The sequence below is a fragment of the Lates calcarifer genome, unplaced genomic scaffold, assembly GCF_001640805.2.
Source record: "Lates calcarifer isolate ASB-BC8 unplaced genomic scaffold, TLL_Latcal_v3 scaffold_58_122, whole genome shotgun sequence".
Classification (NCBI taxonomy): domain Eukaryota; kingdom Metazoa; phylum Chordata; class Actinopteri; family Centropomidae; genus Lates; species Lates calcarifer.
The window spans coordinates 17,758-35,182 of NW_026118168.1; the positions used below are offsets into that span (position 1 = coordinate 17,758).

The 17,425-nt window shown below is 48.6% G+C and overlaps 1 protein-coding gene across 2 annotated transcripts; it reads left to right on the forward strand.

The window, feature by feature from the left end:
- The first annotated feature begins 829 nt into the window (after nt 1-829).
- Nucleotides 830-12,588, forward strand: LOC108882333 (CST complex subunit CTC1). Of its 2 annotated transcripts, XM_018674778.2 has the most exons (24): nt 832-1,136; nt 1,418-1,517; nt 1,603-1,699; nt 1,780-2,002; nt 2,230-2,456; nt 2,586-2,715; nt 2,797-3,069; nt 3,153-3,275; nt 3,679-3,911; nt 3,985-4,126; nt 4,516-4,718; nt 9,227-9,396; nt 9,484-9,598; nt 9,688-10,105; nt 10,257-10,346; nt 10,427-10,570; nt 10,649-10,695; nt 10,847-10,926; nt 11,017-11,221; nt 11,298-11,457; nt 11,618-11,673; nt 11,792-11,948; nt 12,021-12,141; nt 12,282-12,588. In XM_018674778.2, the coding sequence occupies exons 1-24, from the start codon at nt 1,017-1,019 to the stop codon at nt 12,386-12,388; spliced, it is 3,741 nt and encodes a 1,246-aa protein (XP_018530294.1). In that variant the 5' UTR covers nt 832-1,016; the 3' UTR covers nt 12,389-12,588. The 2 variants fall into 2 exon arrangements, with proteins under 2 accessions (XP_050925565.1, XP_018530294.1); XM_051069608.1 differs by having other exon boundaries at nt 830-1,136; nt 10,427-10,695.
- Nucleotides 12,589-17,425: the final 4,837 nt, after the last annotated feature.

A 17,425-nucleotide genomic window follows, 5' to 3' on the forward strand; every position in this document is an offset into this window, starting at 1 on the left:
CCCACCTCCCTCCGCCTCCGACCAATCAAAAAACAGAGTATTTCAGGAGCCAGAAGAATGTTAATGTTTGGGTTCGTGGACAAATGACAGGGTTCAGACACACACACACACACACACACAATCACTTCCTGTCCTCAGACTCTGAGGTCAGAGTCATGTGACTGAAACATCAAAGGATCAGAACAGACTCAGTTCTTCACATCTGACCAATCAGATCACTGGAGACTCCAGTCATCACTGCTACAGTATCCTGAAAGGGACAAAAGACTTCATACACATCAATAGATGTATTGATCAGTGATTGGTTTCTGATGAAAATCAATCGAGCTGATTGATCAGATGACTCTCTGACTCAACAACAGCCTGACTTTAATGATTAGAAATCATTTCTACTGTTTCTGTTCAGGTCACGTGATCATGTAACTGACTGAACCTGCAGGTGTCAGTGTTTTCCCTCACATCATGAAGGTCTTTAGTCCTGGTTCTTCAGGGACCCTCAGACCTGAGGACAGAAACAGATCCTGGGTCTGTTGAACCTGATCCATGGTGCAGGACTCTGCTCAGGTGTTGTGGTTCATGGTTTTCAGATCAGTTCTTATTAAACCATGAGGATCAGGATCAGAGATCTGATCTGATCTGATCAACAGGTTGATTTCTGAGTCAGGTAAAAACACCTGGCAGGTGTCTGATGGTCGATGTTTATCAAACAGCTGATTCAGGTTCAGGTTCAGGTTCAGCTCATTCTGAGCTCTGAACTCATTCAGTTTTGAATGGATCATTTTGGTTCGTGTTCATGAATAAAACTCTTTATCTGATCAGTTTACATTAATGTCACTGAGTCTTTTATTAGTTTTTACAGGTTCAGGTTCAGGTTCAGGTTTACAGGTGTTAGAATCTGATGTTTCCAGATTCTCTCTGTCTCTGCGCAGCTCCGCGGACTGTTTGACCCTCTGCGGCCTCCGTAGCGCAGCAGGAAGTAGTTTGAGAGTTTTTGGCGGCAGCAGCTTGTTGACAACATGGCGGACAGAGAAGAGGAGGAGGACGCTCTTCATCCTCACCTGCTGACAGACCCTCTCCTCGCGGACATGGACTCCCTGCAGCTGTTCCTGGATCAGTTCCAGTTCCGCAGCGAAGCGGTCAGTACGCACCTTCACCGCGGCAGGATTCTGTTCTGAAAAGCGCTAATTTAAAGAAGTTCGGGCTGTGAGCGGGTCAGGGTCCAGGATTAAGGGAAACCACAGACCGGGTCTGAGTTCTAAAGGTTCTCTGATGAGTTCGGCTCAGTTGTTTCTCAGCTGACTCCGACCTGAGCAGGTTTATAGACAGGAGAGGCTGATTCACAGCAGCGGTGATGTGTTTAATGACGGTGAGAGCTGTGGGACATTTCAGGTTAATAAATCGGTGTCTGTCTCTGCAGGAGACCACGTGGTTAAAGGAGATCTTCACCTTCATCACTCAGCAGGTGTGTCCGGTGCTCACAGGCCCCGCCCCTCCTGCTGCTGACGAGTTACTGACAGGTCAGTCGTCCAATCAGCTGCAGGTCAGAGGTCAGGTGATCTCTGCTCCATCCAGGTGTTTCCTGATGTTGTGGTTGTGTTCCAGGTGTGCGGCCTGATGTGTGTGTGTCTCTGAGTGTGTGTGTGGTGAAGATGCTGCAGGACAACATGGCTGCCACACACACCTTACCTGTCAGCTACAGGTACGTCGTCTGTCTGTGACATCATCGTCACCTCATTAACCACCTCTGACCTCTGACCTCTGACCTGACCCCGTCCACAGACTCGTGTCCGTCTCTGAGCTGGTCTCCTGGCAGCACCTGGCCTGCGTCAGTCACCTGTCCTGGAGCACCAATCAGCAGCGAGCGTGGGCGAGGGAGGTGGAGCTCTCTCTGCCGGGTCACAAGGCTCTTCCCCGCGTCAGCCTGCTGTTGATTGGCTGCCTGAGAGAGGGGCGGGGCGGAGAGTGGAGGCTGACGGACGCCAGCGGGAGCGTCAGGTGTGAGGTGAGTCAGCGCGCTGCATTCAGGGTCTGAGTGACCTGCAGCGTGGTGTGTTCAGGGTCTGAGGGACCTGCAGCGTGGTGTGTTCAGGGTCTGAGGGACCTGCAGCGTGGTGCGTTCAGGGTCTGAGGGACCTGCAGCGTGGTGCATTCAGGGTCTGCAGCGTGGTGCATTCAGGGTCTGCAGCGTGGTGCGTTCAGGGTCTGAGGGACCTGTCTGTCTCTCTGCAGTGCCTGTCTCCGTCTCCTCAGTGGCTGGATCGTCCTGTCTTCCTCCCTCACTGGAACTACATCCCCCATGATGCCTCGGGGCGGGACGAGGACGGAGGCTGGGTGGAGCTGATTGGTCCTCCTGTGCTGCTGGGTCCTGGTCCTGAACAGGGATTGGCTGCTGGAGGAGGGGTGGGGCTTAGCAGAGCGGTGGGAGTCAGAGAGGCTGCAGGTGTACTGCACAACAGGTGAGTCAGCTGACCTCTGACCTCTCTCTCTCTCTCTCTCTCTGTGTCAGGGTCAGAGGTCAGCAGGTGTCGGTGTGGGGTCAGGTGACCTCTGACCTCTCTCTCTCTCTCTCTCTCTCTCTGTGTCAGGGTCAGAGGTCAGCGGGTGTCGGTGTGGGGTCAGGTGACGGCGCTCTGCCCCCTGCTGGTCGTCGCAGGAACGTCGTTCTTCTGCTTCTCGCTGACGGAGCAGCGTCAGACTCTACCTGTGCTGGTGAAGGTAGGAGACACCTGCTGATGTCAGAGCGGGAGGGGGCGGGGCTCAGGTGTAACCCAGGTGTGTGTGTGTGTGTGTGTGCAGGACAGGCTGTGGTGGCGTCAGTGTGTGTGTGTCGGTCAGAGTGTGTGTGTGACGGCGCTGCGTGTGTGCGTCCTGCGAGGGTGGAGAGGAAACAACATCCTGTGTGCGACCGACCGCTCTGAAATACACACCGACTACACACCAACACACACACCTGAGGACCAGCTGGACACGCCCCCATCAATGATGTCACACACTGAGGAGGAGGAGCCGGACAGAGACGTTGTCCAATCAGGTGTCAGGATGAAACAGTCCAGAGTCATCAGTTACCAGGTGAGACAGAGGATCTGAGCTCTGATTGGCTGTCAGAGTGACGGGTTACCTGTGTGCTAAGCCCCGCCCCTCTCCTCTGATAGGGCACGGTGACGGAGGTGGTGAGCGAGGGGGCGGGGCTGTACGTGATCGACGGGCAGGTGGGTCTGTGCCTGGCCTATCAGCCGAGTCTGAGGAGGAAGCTGAGAGCAGGAGACCGCATCCAGGTGAGTCAGAGGACAGGTGAGACAGAGGACAGGTGAGTCAGAGGACAGGTGAGGCAGAGGACAAGTGAGTCAGTGGACAGGTGAGACAGAGGACAGGTGAGGCAGAGGACAAGTGAGTCAGAGGACAGGTGAGACAGAGGACAGGTGAGTCAGAGGACAGGTGAGTCAGAGGACAGGTGAGACAGGACAGCAGAGACAGAGGTCAAGTGAGTCAGAGGACAGGTGAGTCAGAGGACAGGTGAGACTGAGGACAGGTGAGTCAGAGGACAGGTGAGACTGAGTTCAGGTGAGTCAGAGGACAGCAGAGACAGAGGTGAGCTGCTGTGATTGGACCAGCCTGTGTTACATCACGTTACCATGACGACGCTCTGTTGATAAAGTTTTGTCGAACCTCCTCCTGCAGCTCCATCACGTCCACTTCCTGTACCGACCCTGTCCCGACTTTCCTCCCAGCATGCTCTGCACCTGTCTGCGCTCCAGCCTCAGGGTCACCTGCTTCAGCAGGGTGGGGGGAGGGGGAGGGGGAGGCTCCACCTGTCCCGGCGACGGAGCGTTACCATGGTTACTGCTGGAGAAAAACATGGGCGTGGCCGAGTACCTGTGGACGTGTCACCTGAGCTCACAGCTCTCTCGCAGGTGAGGAGAGGTCAGTGAACGCATCACAGAGGCTGAGGTCACTGAGCTGCAGGTAAACCTGTTCCTGTCTCAGTCTGGTTACCAGGCAACAGTGTGTCTGCATCCTGTCCTGGAGGCTGATGGAGTTTCTATGGAGACGAGGAGGAGGAGGAGGAGGGAGGAGAGACATCTACTCTGAGATGCTGGACGAGCCGCACACCTGTCCTCTGACTCAGGTAAACACACCTGTCCTCTGACTCACACATCTGTCCTCTGACTCAGGTACATTTAGCTCTGAGCTCTTCTACAAAAGCCTTTCTTCTTAGAAAGTTAGTGAGAGTTTGAAAGAGCGTGAGTAGAAACACAACGAGGCTGTAAAGGTGGACTGGTGAGTAGATGGGTTTTCATGTTAACGTCCCCGACAACCTCTGTAGTCTCATTTAGACACTCGTTAGCAACCGCCTTTTTTAAGACACGTAAAAGCTTCAAACATCAGGAGTGGGGGATTTACTGACCCATTTTATGTCGGAGAATCAAACCTGAAAATGTCTCAGACCTTATTTCAGACATTTAACCAGAAACACACTGACAACAGGAAGTGCTAACATGCTACGTGCTAACTCAGTACAGCGTGGATCCGGCCGTTCATCAGTACGTCAGCGTCTCTGAGCTCCGTCAGTCTCTTCAGTCCAGCTCCTGGTCTTCAGTCTTTCTCAGCTCTCTGTTGCCTCCTGGTGGATCCAGTCTGACCAGGTCTCAGATCAACTCAGCTCTGTCCTGGTCCTACAGGACTCGGACCTCTGACCCCCGGACTGGAGACAGCCTCAGGTAAGCTGCTCGTTAACCTGCTCGTTAACCTGAGTCAGGGTCACCTCTCTCTCTCTCTCTCCTCTTGCAGTGTGAGTGGAGGAGTTGAATGAAGGAGTGTTTTTCTCTCTTTCTGTTTCTTCTCTCTCTGTGTGTTTATGGTGGTGTGTGTTGATGAATGTAGGTGTGTTACATGAGTGTGTGTGTGTCAGCCTCGCTCTGAGGAGCTGAGCATGGCGTCCAGCAGCGCCTCCTCCAGGCTGATAAGGAAGGTGTTATCAGGCTGTAGGTCTCCCCTGCTGAGACACGTGGTGTGAGACAGGTAAACTAGCAGGTGAGTCATGTGAGGCAGGTACAGTAACAGGTGAGCTGTGTGAGGAGAACACAGTACTGAGGCTGAGGAGATGTTCAGCCTGTGAGGCTGGGGGGAAGCCTGCTCCTCTTAAACAGCGCAGTAAGAGGAGAAACATGGTGAGCGTGGAGGTCGGGGGTAAAGCCGGACGTCTGGCAGGTAAAGCGAGTGCTGCAGAGAACAGAGCAGCTCTGTCTGACAGCAGTGACACTGAAGGCTGTGTGTCTGACAGCAGTGACACTGAAGGCTGTGTGTCTGACAGCAGTGACCTGTCTCACACTCAGCAGGCTGCTGCTCAGGTCTATCCTGCAAACACACTCAAGTCCTTTCTGCAGCAGACCAAAGGGATGAGGAACCTAATGTTAGAGCAGTACTTCCCTGACATGCAGGGTTTCTATAAGTCAGACAGATATATCATCAAACACAGAGCTGAGTCAGAGCTGACAGACCAAGAAATATTCAGACTGAAAAAACTGATCATTAAAGTCAGAAAACAACTCGTCTCTTAATGATGATGAAAGAACAGATTTTATTTCTATTTATTTCTTTGATTGTTTTTAGTCTTGTTCTTAACATCTTCATCATTATGGATGTTTTTAAAGTTGGCAGTCTGAATATTAATGGTGCCAGAGAATCACGGAAGAGAGCAGTAGTGTTTGAAATGGCTAAAATGAAACACATTGATGTCCTGTTTTTACAAGAAACACACAGTGATGTTGGGAATGAGGCCGACTGGAGCAGAGAATGGGAAGGAGAAGTGATTTTAAGCCATAACACCACCCTCAGTGGAGGAGTGGGCTTCCTGTTCTCTGGAGGTTTTACTCCAACCTCTCTGGAGATCAGGCCTGTTGTGGAGGGGAGGTGCCTTTTAGCCAAAGCTCATTTTGAGCATTTTAATGTGGTTTTTATCAACATTTATGCTCCAAACAGTGGTACAGAGAGGAAGCACTTCTTTGAAAAGGTGAATGAGATTTTAAACAGCTGTAGCTCGGAGGATTATTTATTCGGGGGGGGGGTTAATTGTACTGAGAATGAGATTTTAGATCGAAACCATGCAGAGTCTCATCCAGTATCCCAGCATGCCTTGAGGCAGCTGGTCTCCTCTCATGACCTGGTGGACGTGTGGAGAAGGATGCACACAGGCTGCAGACAGTACACATGGTCCCACGTTAGAGAAAACACCATCTCTTTGGCCAGACTGGATCGGTTTTATGTTTTTAAGCACAGAGTCAGTGCTGTTAAAACGTGTAGGATTTTACCAGTTGGTTTTACAGATCATTCTTTGGTTTTATGTAACGTTTTTATCAGAAACATTTTACACAAAAGCGCCTATTGGCATTTTAACTCTGTTTTAACTGTCGACAAACCTTTCAAAGAGGCTTTAAGCTGGTTTTGGAATAATTTTAGACAGAAGAAAAAGGAGTTTGTCAGTCTGAGGCAGTGGTGGGACCATGGAAAGGTTCAAATTAAACTTTTATGTCAGCAGCACACGCTCAATGTCACACGAGACATCACCAGATCTATCAGAGATCTGGAGACTGATATTGTGGATCTCGAGTGTGTGAGTGACTCCACAGGAAATCGAGGATATATTGAAATCCTCAAGACTAAAAAGATGGCATTAGCCAACCTGCTGGACACTAAAGTACAGGGTGCACTGGTCCGGTCCCAGGTTCAGAACATCACAGAGATGGATGCTCCATCGAGTTTCTTCTTTGGACTAGAGAAGAGACAAGGGCAGAGGAGACAGATTTACTCTCTATTCTCTGAGACAGGACAAGAGCTGACAGAGCCAGCCCTGATAAGGAGAAGGAGAATGAAGAACTGATGGAGGAGGTCTGTGGTGGACTTCCTCAGGTGTCTACTGAGGCTAACTCATAATTCGACAGCCCACTGACTCTACCTGAGCTGCACGCTGCTCTGCAGAGCATGAAGGGGAGAAAGGCTCCAGGCATCGACGGCCTCACTGTGGAGTTTTACAAAGCTTTCTGGGACATTTTAGATGTTTTTAATGAGAGCCTGGTGTCAGGGTCACTGCCTCTGTCATGTCGCAGAGCCATCATCACCCTCCTGCCCAAGAAAGGCAACTTACAGGATATCAGGAAGTGGCGTCCTGTCTCTCTCCTCTGCACCGACTACAAAATACTGTCCAAAGCTCTGGCCAATCAGCTGAGAGGAACCATGGAGCAGATCCTCCACCGGGACCAGACGTACTGTGGCCCGGCAGGTCCATGGTAGATAATATCTACCTCATTCGGGATGTTTTGGAGGTCTCCAGTTCATTAGGGTTCATTAGGGTTCTAACCCTAACCCTAACCCTAACACTGGATTGATCTCATTAGATCAGGAAAAGGCTTTTGACCGCGTTGAACACGGCTTCCTCTGGAAGGTCATGGAGAGGGTTGGGTTCAGCGCTGGTCTCATAGCCAAGATCAAGGTGTTGTACAGTGACATTGAGAGTGTGCTGAAGTTTAATGGTGGTCTGTGTGCTCCTTTTAGAGGCATAGAGGCGTCCGGCAGGGCTGTGCTCTGTCTGGGATGCTCTATGCACTCTCCCTGGAACCCCTCCTACAAAAGATAAGGTCATCTGTTCGAGGCCTGAGTTTACCTGGTTTTAACAGCAGTGTGGTTTTATCTGCTTACGCTGACGATGTTGTTGTTTTTATCAAAGATCAACAAGACGTGTGTGTTTTAAACTCTGTGATTGAGAAGTTTTCTGTTGTGTCGGCTGCGAGGGTGAACTGGAGGAAGAGCGATAGGGAACAGTGACATCGGAAAGAAAAACTGGGAGAACATCATAGAGAAAGTGGATAATAAACTGGCTAAGTGGAGGTGGATCCACACACAGATGTCTTTTAGAGGGAGGGTCCTTATCCTGAACAACCTGGTGGCTTCTCTGTTGTGGCACCGGTTAGCCTGTCTGGACCCTCCATCAGGTCTTATTGCTCAGATCCAAGCAAAGATGGTCGACTTCTTCTGGGATAAATTACACTGGGTTCCACAATCGGTGTTGTTTTTATCCAGAGATGAGGGAGGCCAGGGCCTGGTCCACCTGGCCAGCAGGGCCGCCACCTTCAGGCTCCAGTTTATTCAGAGATACCTGACTGGACCTGAGGATCTGGTGTGGAGAGACGTGGCCAGCTGCATACTCAGGCGTGTTAATAACCTGGGGCTGGATGCTGCTCTGTTTTTAACTGATTCTAAGTTTTTAAAGTTAGGTGGGTTGCCTCCTTTTTATCAGGGTGTTTTTAAATCCTGGGCTGTTTAAATGTAGAAGAAGTGAGAAGTGTGACTCTCTGTACTGGTTGTTGAAGGAGCCTTTAATCTGTGGAGCCAAACTGGACGTGTGCTGCAGCACCGTGCCTGGGCTGATGGGGGCGCTGTGCAGATCAAAAATGTTCTGCCTGGAGCAGCTGGTAGAAGCAGCAGGACCGGCGCTCATGGACAGCCCAGCTCTGAGCTCTGTGCTGGGGCTGCGCTCTGTCCGTTTGACGCAGAGGAGCCTGGAGCTCTGGAAGAAGAGGCTGACAGAGAAGGAGAGAGTCCTGCTCCTCAAACACAGCAGGGGAGAAGCTGAGCCTGACCCCACAGACCCGTACCCAGAGATCCACCTGTGCCCTGGGTTCATAGAGCTCAGCGGCCCCCTACTGAAGCACACTGACAAAAAAACACTAAGCCTGCACAAGGCTGACAAAAAAACTCTGTACACAAGCTGTAAACACTCTCCACAGTGTGTGACAGAGTGTGTGTGGACTGAGAGGCTGAGCGGCCTGAGCCCACAGTGGACAACACTTTATAAACCTCCTGTGAAAAAGAGAACCGGAGATCTCCAGTGGAGGATTTTACATGGTGCCACTGCAACCAGCACCTTTTTATCTGTTATTAATCCCAGTGTTGTGAATGAGTGCCCATTCTGTGGATTGACTGAAAACATCTTTCATGTTTTTACTGTGCAGGAGACTGGCAGAGATTTTTAACGTTTTAACTCGTGTTTTTAACCTGTTTGGTGTCGTTTTTACTGCCCCTGTTTTCATTTGTGGAGTTGGTTTTAAGAAAACAGAAAAAGAAAAGTGTCAACTCCTGAACTTTTTAATTGGTGAAGCAAAAATGTCGATCTACCTGACTCGATTGATTATAAGCCAAATGTAAATAAAGTCTCCCCCCCCCCCCCTCCCAGGCGGCGCCCCCTGCTGGTCGTCGGGGTTCTGGAGCTTCCGTCTCTGACGTCCGAACACAAACAGACTCTGCAGCTCAGAGACGGGACGGCGGCCATCGCCTGCGTCGTCACGGAAACCAGCCAGGAGGAGGAGGGGGGGAGGGGGGCTCCATTCAACACAGCCTGGATAGGTACAACACACGCGCACACACACACACACACACACACACACAGAGGTCACAGGGTGCAGCCTGAGTGTGTGTGTGTGTGTGTTGCAGGTTGTCTGGTGTGTGTCCATCAGTTCACCATGGTAACAGAGAGGTTCATCCAATCAGATTTCCCCTCCTACCAACACCTGGACCAGGAGGAGTTCATCACACACACACACTGCAGGTACACACACACACACACACACACACACACACTCACACACACACACACACACACACACACACAGGTGTTAAGGTGTGTGTGTGTGTCAGAGTTTACCTGCAGTTCTCTCTGAACCACCTCCACATCCTGAGTCCATCTGTCGCCATGGTAACACACCAGAGAGAGAGGGGGGCGGAGCCAGGCGGTGATGAGGAGGAGGGGGGGGGTCAGGCTGCAGGGAGGAAGAGGAGGAGAGAACCAGGCCCCTCCCACTCTGTCTCACCTGTCACCGTGACGACGGGCCCTGCGGGCGGAGCCTCCCGGCCCTGCGTCTCCATGGTGATCAGAGTGGAGCAGAAAGAGGGCGTGGCCTGGATGAACACAGGGGCGGAGCCTGATAAGGGGGCGGGGCTGGTGCTGACCTTCTCCATCAGAGCTGCTGTGATTGGTCCAGTGGTCAGCTGGAGGCGGGACCCGAAGAACCGACCAATGACAGAGAGAGAGAGAGAGGAAGAGAGAGAGGAGAAGGTGAGACACACCTGTTAGATCCCATGATGCACCTGTGGTCAGTGTGTCACCTTATCTCTGTCTGTGTGTGTGTGTGTGTGTGTGTGTGTGTGTGTGTGTGTGTGTGTGTGTGTGTCTCTCTGTGTGTGTGTGTGTGTGTGTGTGTGTACAGGTGCTCCTGGTCTTCTCAGGTGCGTCTGCTCGGTGGTTTCCTCTGATCCAGACTGGACGTTTCTACAGACTCATTGCTGCCAACACTCAGGTAAACTCACCTGTTCAGTGCCTTGCTCAGAGGCAGCGATGACCTGATGAGGTGGTAACCGTGGTAATACCTCTCCTCAGGATCCCAGCGTTCTGATTGGCTGTGGCGTCTCTGGGCGGAGCGGCGTGGAGCTGCACGCTGACTCCACCCTACAGGTCCGCTCTGATTGGAGGATCCACACTCTGACACGCCCACTGCAGCTGCTGAGGGTCATCTGTGGACAGGTAACACACACACACACACACTCACCTGGACTCAAAGGTCTCAGAGGTCAAAGGTCACCTCTCTCTCTGTGTCCTCAGGCTCTCTCGCCCTCAGTCCTCTCTGTCTCTGACGTCCTGGACTCCAGGTAAACACACCTGACACCTGCTGCTGCTGCACTGCTGAGATCAGTGATCGATCAGACACTGGATGATCAATACTGCTGTGTGTGTGTCTGTGTGTGTCTGTGTGTGTGTGTGTGTGTCTGTGTGTGTGTGTGTGTGTGTGTGTGTGTGTAGTTCAGAGCTGGTGTGTTTTCAGGCTCAGGTGTCTGACAGGATCAGTCTGAACGACAGGACGACCGAACACACACACACAGGTGTGAACACACACAGTTCAGTCTCAGGTGTGTTTCAGGTAGACTCAGGTAGACTCAGGTGAACCGACGTTGTCTGATGAAATCCTCCAGGTGTGCGTCTGACCGTGTGTGACCAAAGTGGGAGGAGTCTCCAGGTGTACCTGGACCTAAGCCACACCCCCTACCCACCTGGCCTGTTGCCAGGTAACACCGTGCTGCTGTCAGGGGTTCAGAGGAGGCGGTCCAGGTCTGGAGGAGTGTACTGCAGGTATTTACCTGTCAGCTCTGTGACGGTCGTCAGTCTGGGAGAGAACAGGTAACTCTGACTCACCTGTACACACCTGTACCTGTTTTATTGATCGATTTATTGATCGTTTCTGTTCTCCTCTCAGCTCTGCTCGGCCTCCTCCTGCTCCCATGATGCACCTGGGTGTGTGGGCTCTGAGCACAGAGCACAGGTGCACTGTGAGTCAGGTCAAAGGTCACGTGGTGTGTTTCTTGTTCCTGCATCTGCAGTGGATCTGCTCACAGTGTGGGAGTCTGTACACACAGGTAACACACAGGTACACACACAGGTACACACAGGTAACACACAGATACACACAGGTAACACACACAGGTAACACACAGGTAAAACACAGGTAACACACACAGATACACACACAGGTAAATGTCTGTCACCTGACACCCCCCCCCCCCCCTCTCTCCACAGTCCTGTTCCAGTTCTCTGTGTGGATCCACCTCCTCGGTCTTTGAGTCCACAGCAAAGTAAGAGTCCTGATCTGGTCTGATCCAGGTTTACATGGTCCCCCCTCTGTGGGACCTCAGCTTACTGATCACTGATCAGCCTGCTGATTGATGATGTATTGATCTGTGTATTGATCAGACTGGTGATCGATGACGGGACAGGTGAGGCTCACGTCTGGTTCTCAGGTGTTCTGGTCCGTCCTCTGCTGGGATTGGCTGATTCTCAGTGGGAGGGGCTTCAGAGGGCCGTCAGGGTTAGAGGTCACATCAGAGTCTACCCCCGAGGCCGCAGCCTGGTCAGTACCACTTCCTGTTTTCATCACCTGTACCTGTACCTGTCTGTTTACCTGTCTCTCTCTCTCTCTCAGGTGTGTGACGTCGACTCTGACGACTTCCTCCTCCACTTCCTGTTGTGTGTGTGCAGCAGTGACGCTGTGTGTCGCTCGCTCTCTCTCACCTGCAGGAAACACACCAACCAGAGACCAGAGGGTAACACACACACTCACACACACACACACACACACACACACACAGGTAACACACACACACACACACACACACACACACACACACACACTCTCTCTCTCTCTCACACACACACAGTCTGACCCCCCCCCCGGTTGTTTCAGAGATGAGGAGGTTCAGCCGAGGAGACCGAGACTTCATGACCTGGGTGACTCCTCCTCTGCAGCTCACCTGTCTGCACATCACTGACACACCTGACAGCGTCATGTGACCTGGACCTGGATCAGGTGGGAGGTCACCTGCTGTGACTCCTCCCTCACAAGAAGTGGGTCAGAAATGAATAAAGTCACCTCCACCTGAGAGCTGAGACCAGGTGTGAACAGGTGATTTTCAGGTGTGGGCGGAGCCTCTGTTTCATGTTAATGTTGAAATGTTGATCTAAGTTATTAAATCTTCAGTTCTTCCTCTAAAGTTTGTTTCAGCCTTTTTTTCCACCTCAACTGCCCGTCATGGTAACAGCACGGTCACACCTGAGACAGGTGATCACAGGTCTGAGCCTCTCCTGTCACAGTGAGTCCAGGTGTTGTTACCGTGATGATCCAGCAGGAGGCGTCTCTGCTCCTGGTAACTGATGAGTCATCAGCAGCTGGTTCTCTGATTGGCTGCTGAAGTCTGTCACACACATTCAGAAAGTATTCAGACCCCCTCACTATTCATCATTACTGAATACTGAGAGTAAACAGTGAAGGTCTGAATACTTTCTGAACACTCTACATTAAATCAAGTACTTTTCAGTGTTCAAATATAATTTAAATAAACAAAGATATGTCCGTTCTTTAATCAGCTCATTAATCTGAATATTGATTATTGATCTCAGTAACAGATGTTTCCTCCTCCAGCTGTGCTGAGATCACCTGTGCAGGTGAGAGTGAGCTGATGTTACTGTGATAATCCAGCAGGGGGCGTCTGAGCTCCTTCTCTCTCTGCTGATGTTCATCAACAACAAGCTGCCCTTAGAGACTGATGACGCATCAGCAGCTGAGGCTCTGATTGGCTGCTGAGGGAACAGGAAGTGAAAGTTGTGTTTTGATGAGAGTCGGGACTTTCCAGAGACTCTGTGTTCAGGTGACTGAAGCCAAACTAAACCTCTGGTCACATGACTGATGTGATGTGATCAGCTGCTGTGTTGAGGCTCACTGTGTCCTGCAGTCAGTCATAATGAGAATTATTATAACCTTTATTAAACCAGAACGTTGAAGAGTTTTCAGTCAGATTTAAGAGTTTAGGAGCTGAAACATTGAACTGAAAAATAAAATAAATGAAAATATAAAGGTCAGAGTTTTATTGAGAACAGGGTCTTTAACAGAGTTTTAAAATGACGTCTGATTTGTTCTGCAGCTCTGAGTTCATCCTCATGTCTGTTCTGGATAAACTTTAGTTTTGAACATTACAGTCTTTACATCTCTCAGAGATTAACTGTAGGTCTCATTAGCTCTTCTGGTCAAAAGCCTGTGCTGAATGTAATTTAACTCCAGTGAACATCAGCACTGATGTAGGTTCAGTGGAAACAGGACGTTTAATGATTATTAGGTAAAAATATCAGAGTATCATCAGCATAGAAGTTTAGAGAGATGTTGGAGCTGTGGATCAAATCTGTTTCTATCAGTTTCTTTATGTTTATAAGCTGTTCAGGATCAATCTGTTGTAATGAAGCATTGGTTCAGAGAAAACATCTCCATCATCTTCCTCTGTGGGTTCATGTTGGTTATTTATTTTCTGTCACTTCCTGTTTCTGGATCCTGTCTCCACCTAATGAATCTAATCACCAACCACACAGTATTTAGATGTAGATAGATGCTGAGAGAGACTGACCTGTCACTGAATCATTGTTATACAGAGTGTTCAGAAAGTATTCAGACCTCTTCACTGTTTTCAGTCTGACATGATATAATACTGAGGAGGGAAACATGAATATAAATTATTTTAGCTTAAAGCTGCAACAGTGAAAACAGTAAAGGGGTCTGAATACTTTCTGAATGCTGTATATTATATAATCATTTATTTAAAACTGTAGTTTTCAGATTGTTCATATGAAAAATAATAAATAAATTATAAGTGTTATTGTAGATAAACCACCCAGCAGTTCAATAATTATCTATTAATCTGAATATTGATTGATTGAAATACTTCAGTGCTCTGCCTTCAGTAACAGATGTTGGTTGATCACCTGAGCAGGTAAGACTGAACTGACAACAACACTCTGCCTCTCCCTTAGTGACTGATGAGTCATCATCAGCTGGTTCTCTGATTGGCTGCTGAAGTCTGTCACATTAAATACTCACATTTATTCTCCTGATGTAGAAACATGAGACGTCCTGTCACTGAGTCATCTGTGTTCATTTATGTTGTAATAAATAAGGAATTAATTTAATGTATTATATTCAGTAATAATTAATATTAAATAATCTCATTTATTTTAAAATGGTAGTTTTCAGATTGTTTATATAAAATATAATTTAAATGAACAGTGATGTGTAATTATAGAAACAGCTGTTTCTCAGCTCATTAATCTGAATATTGATTATTGATCTCAGTAGCAGTTGTTTCCTCCTCCAGCTGTGCTGAGATCACCTGAGCAGGTGAGACTGAGCTGATGTTACTGTGATGATCCAGCAGGGGGCGTCTGAGCTCCTTCTCTCTCTGCTGCTGTTCATCAACAACAAGCTGCCCTTAGAGACTGATGACGCATCAGCAGCTGAGGCTCTGATTGGCTGCTGAGGGAACAGGAAGTGAAAGTTGTTTTTTTAATGAGAAAAAAGTCGGGACTTTCCAGAGACGCTGTGTTCAGGTGACTGAAGCCAAACTAAACCAAAAACTGCTGAACAGAGACCAGTTTAAACTCTGCCGTGGGCTCTGATCACATGACTGAACGTGATCATCTTCAGATCAGTCTGAACACTCTTCACACTACAGGACAATCTGATGAGATCATCTTTAGACTTTATTATCTTGTAGTGTGAACGCTGCTGAACACATCTGGTCTCTGCTGGTCACAGATCAGAAATATTTAATAAATGTTTAAAGTCACAGTTTGGTTCATGTTGTGATGAAACAGGAAGTGAAACAAGCCTCCGGAGTCTGATTCGTCCAATCAGGATAGTAATAGATCCTCATGATGGAGGATAAACAACCTCAGAACAGAAACTCAGAGAAACCACATCATTAAACTGATGAATGTGATCAGGCTGAAAGATGAGGACAGAGACTGGATGAAGTCGTCAGTCCAGTCAGATCAGTTCATTATAACTCTGAGTCAGATGGAGGTTACCTGAGGACAGGTGGAAACAGCATAATGATAAGACAGTAACAGAACCAGGAGGAAGAACAGACCTTCAGTCCTCTAAATCTAAACAGATAAATGAACTGAAACAGGACTTTTCCAGTTTCAGAGACTCATTCACTCATTCAAACAGAAATAATCTGTTTTCAGTTTTTTGTCCAAAGACTCGAGAACCTCCGACCTTTCAGTTAGTTTACGACCTCCTCCACCTCCTGAGTCACTGCTGATCATCAGGTCTGATCATCATTCAGTTCTCTCTGAACCTCAGTGATGATCCTGGAGCTCAGAGCCGTCAGAGTTAATACTTTAACTGTTTTTATAAACAGTAAAGACTCTGAACAGCTCAGCGTCACCATCACTGTCAGTGTCTCTGATCAACTAAATCCAAACATCAGACTCGGCCTTCATCAAGGTGTTAGTTTCCACCTCTGGATATTTGTCTTTATGTTGTTTATTTAGATGAACAGTCAGGGTCAGGGTTCACAGTTCACTTTAATGACTGTTAAAGTCTCAGGATTTGTCCTGTGGATTCAGGGGTCACTCGTTGTAATAAGCTGATTCACATCATAATATACAGTAAGTTTCTCTAAATGAAAAAACTCTTCACTTCACCTCCTCCTTTTCTCTCTGATGCTGATTTTAACAAACTCCTTCTCCTGGTAACTGATGAGTCATCAGCAGCTCTGTCTCTGATTGGCTGCTGATGTTAGAAAGTAAAGAGGGATTTTCCTCAGCTGCTGTGTTCAGGTGCTGCAGGAAAACTGAGGCTCCTCATACTGACTGACTGTCAGAGCTGATCCTCAGTGACAGAGGTGAACGTGGTAAAGTCCTGGTTTCACAGAGACACCTGAAGGCCTCATGTGGTCAGACTGGTTCAGTGGTAAAGAGAAACTGGAACTCAGAGTTTAACAGAGTGTGTGTGTGTGTGTGTGTGTGTGTGTGTGTGTGTGTGCGCGTGTGTGTGTGTGTGTGTGTGTGTGTCAGAGGTCAGACCTGTTGACAGTAAACAGCTGTGATCAGATGTTTCCTGTTGAACAGTCTGAGGTTCAGAGACGCTCTGGGACCAGGACTTTACCTGGACCATCACTGAGACAGGAGGAGGTTCAGTCACTGATCCAGAGAGACAGAGGAGCTCAGTGCATCATGGGAAATCCAGCAGTCTGGGTCTACAACAGCAGAACCAGGTTCAGGTTCAGGTTCAGGTCTGATCCAGGTCTGACTCAGAGGATGTTTCTGTTTCACTTCAGATCAGAAACCTATCAGGAGTCTGTTCTGTTCAAACGTCTCTTTAAACATAAAAATATTCATTTTATCATTGAGTCTGAAAACTGCAGCTGATACAGTACTACTACACACAGTACTACTACACACAGTACAACTACACACAGTACGACCACAGAGTACTGCAGAGTAGAAATACTTCATCAGCAGGAACTGACCTGGAGTCAGATTTAAACTAAATTATGACGTCATGATGTTAAAGCAGCTGCAGCTAAACACAGATGTAGGAGAGAAAAGGTCTGAGTACAGGTCTGTAACACTGAGGTTGACGTGTGGAGACGATTTAAACTGAAACTTGGTGAAATGTTGAAAATAAAACCAGAAACAAATGAAGCAGCAAAGTTCGAAACAAACAGACACAACAGAAATATAAAATATATTTAACTGTACGTTATTTGATATCCATGTCAAAGTTAGATTTATTTAATGTCAGATTAAACTGACTCTATAAAAGATAAATGATTTTATTCTCTCTTCATGTTTATTGTTGAATCTTCTGGTTTAAATGTTTCAGAACAAACTGGATCCAGTTTCCTGATGAAGCAGAAACAGTTCAGATCTACCTGTTGATCAGTAAAGTTCATTAATAAACAGCTGATCACTGAGTCTGCAGCTGCTGCCTGAGTCTACCTGGACACTGATGACATCACCTGATCTCTGCTCTGTGATTGGCTGCTGTGTGAGTAA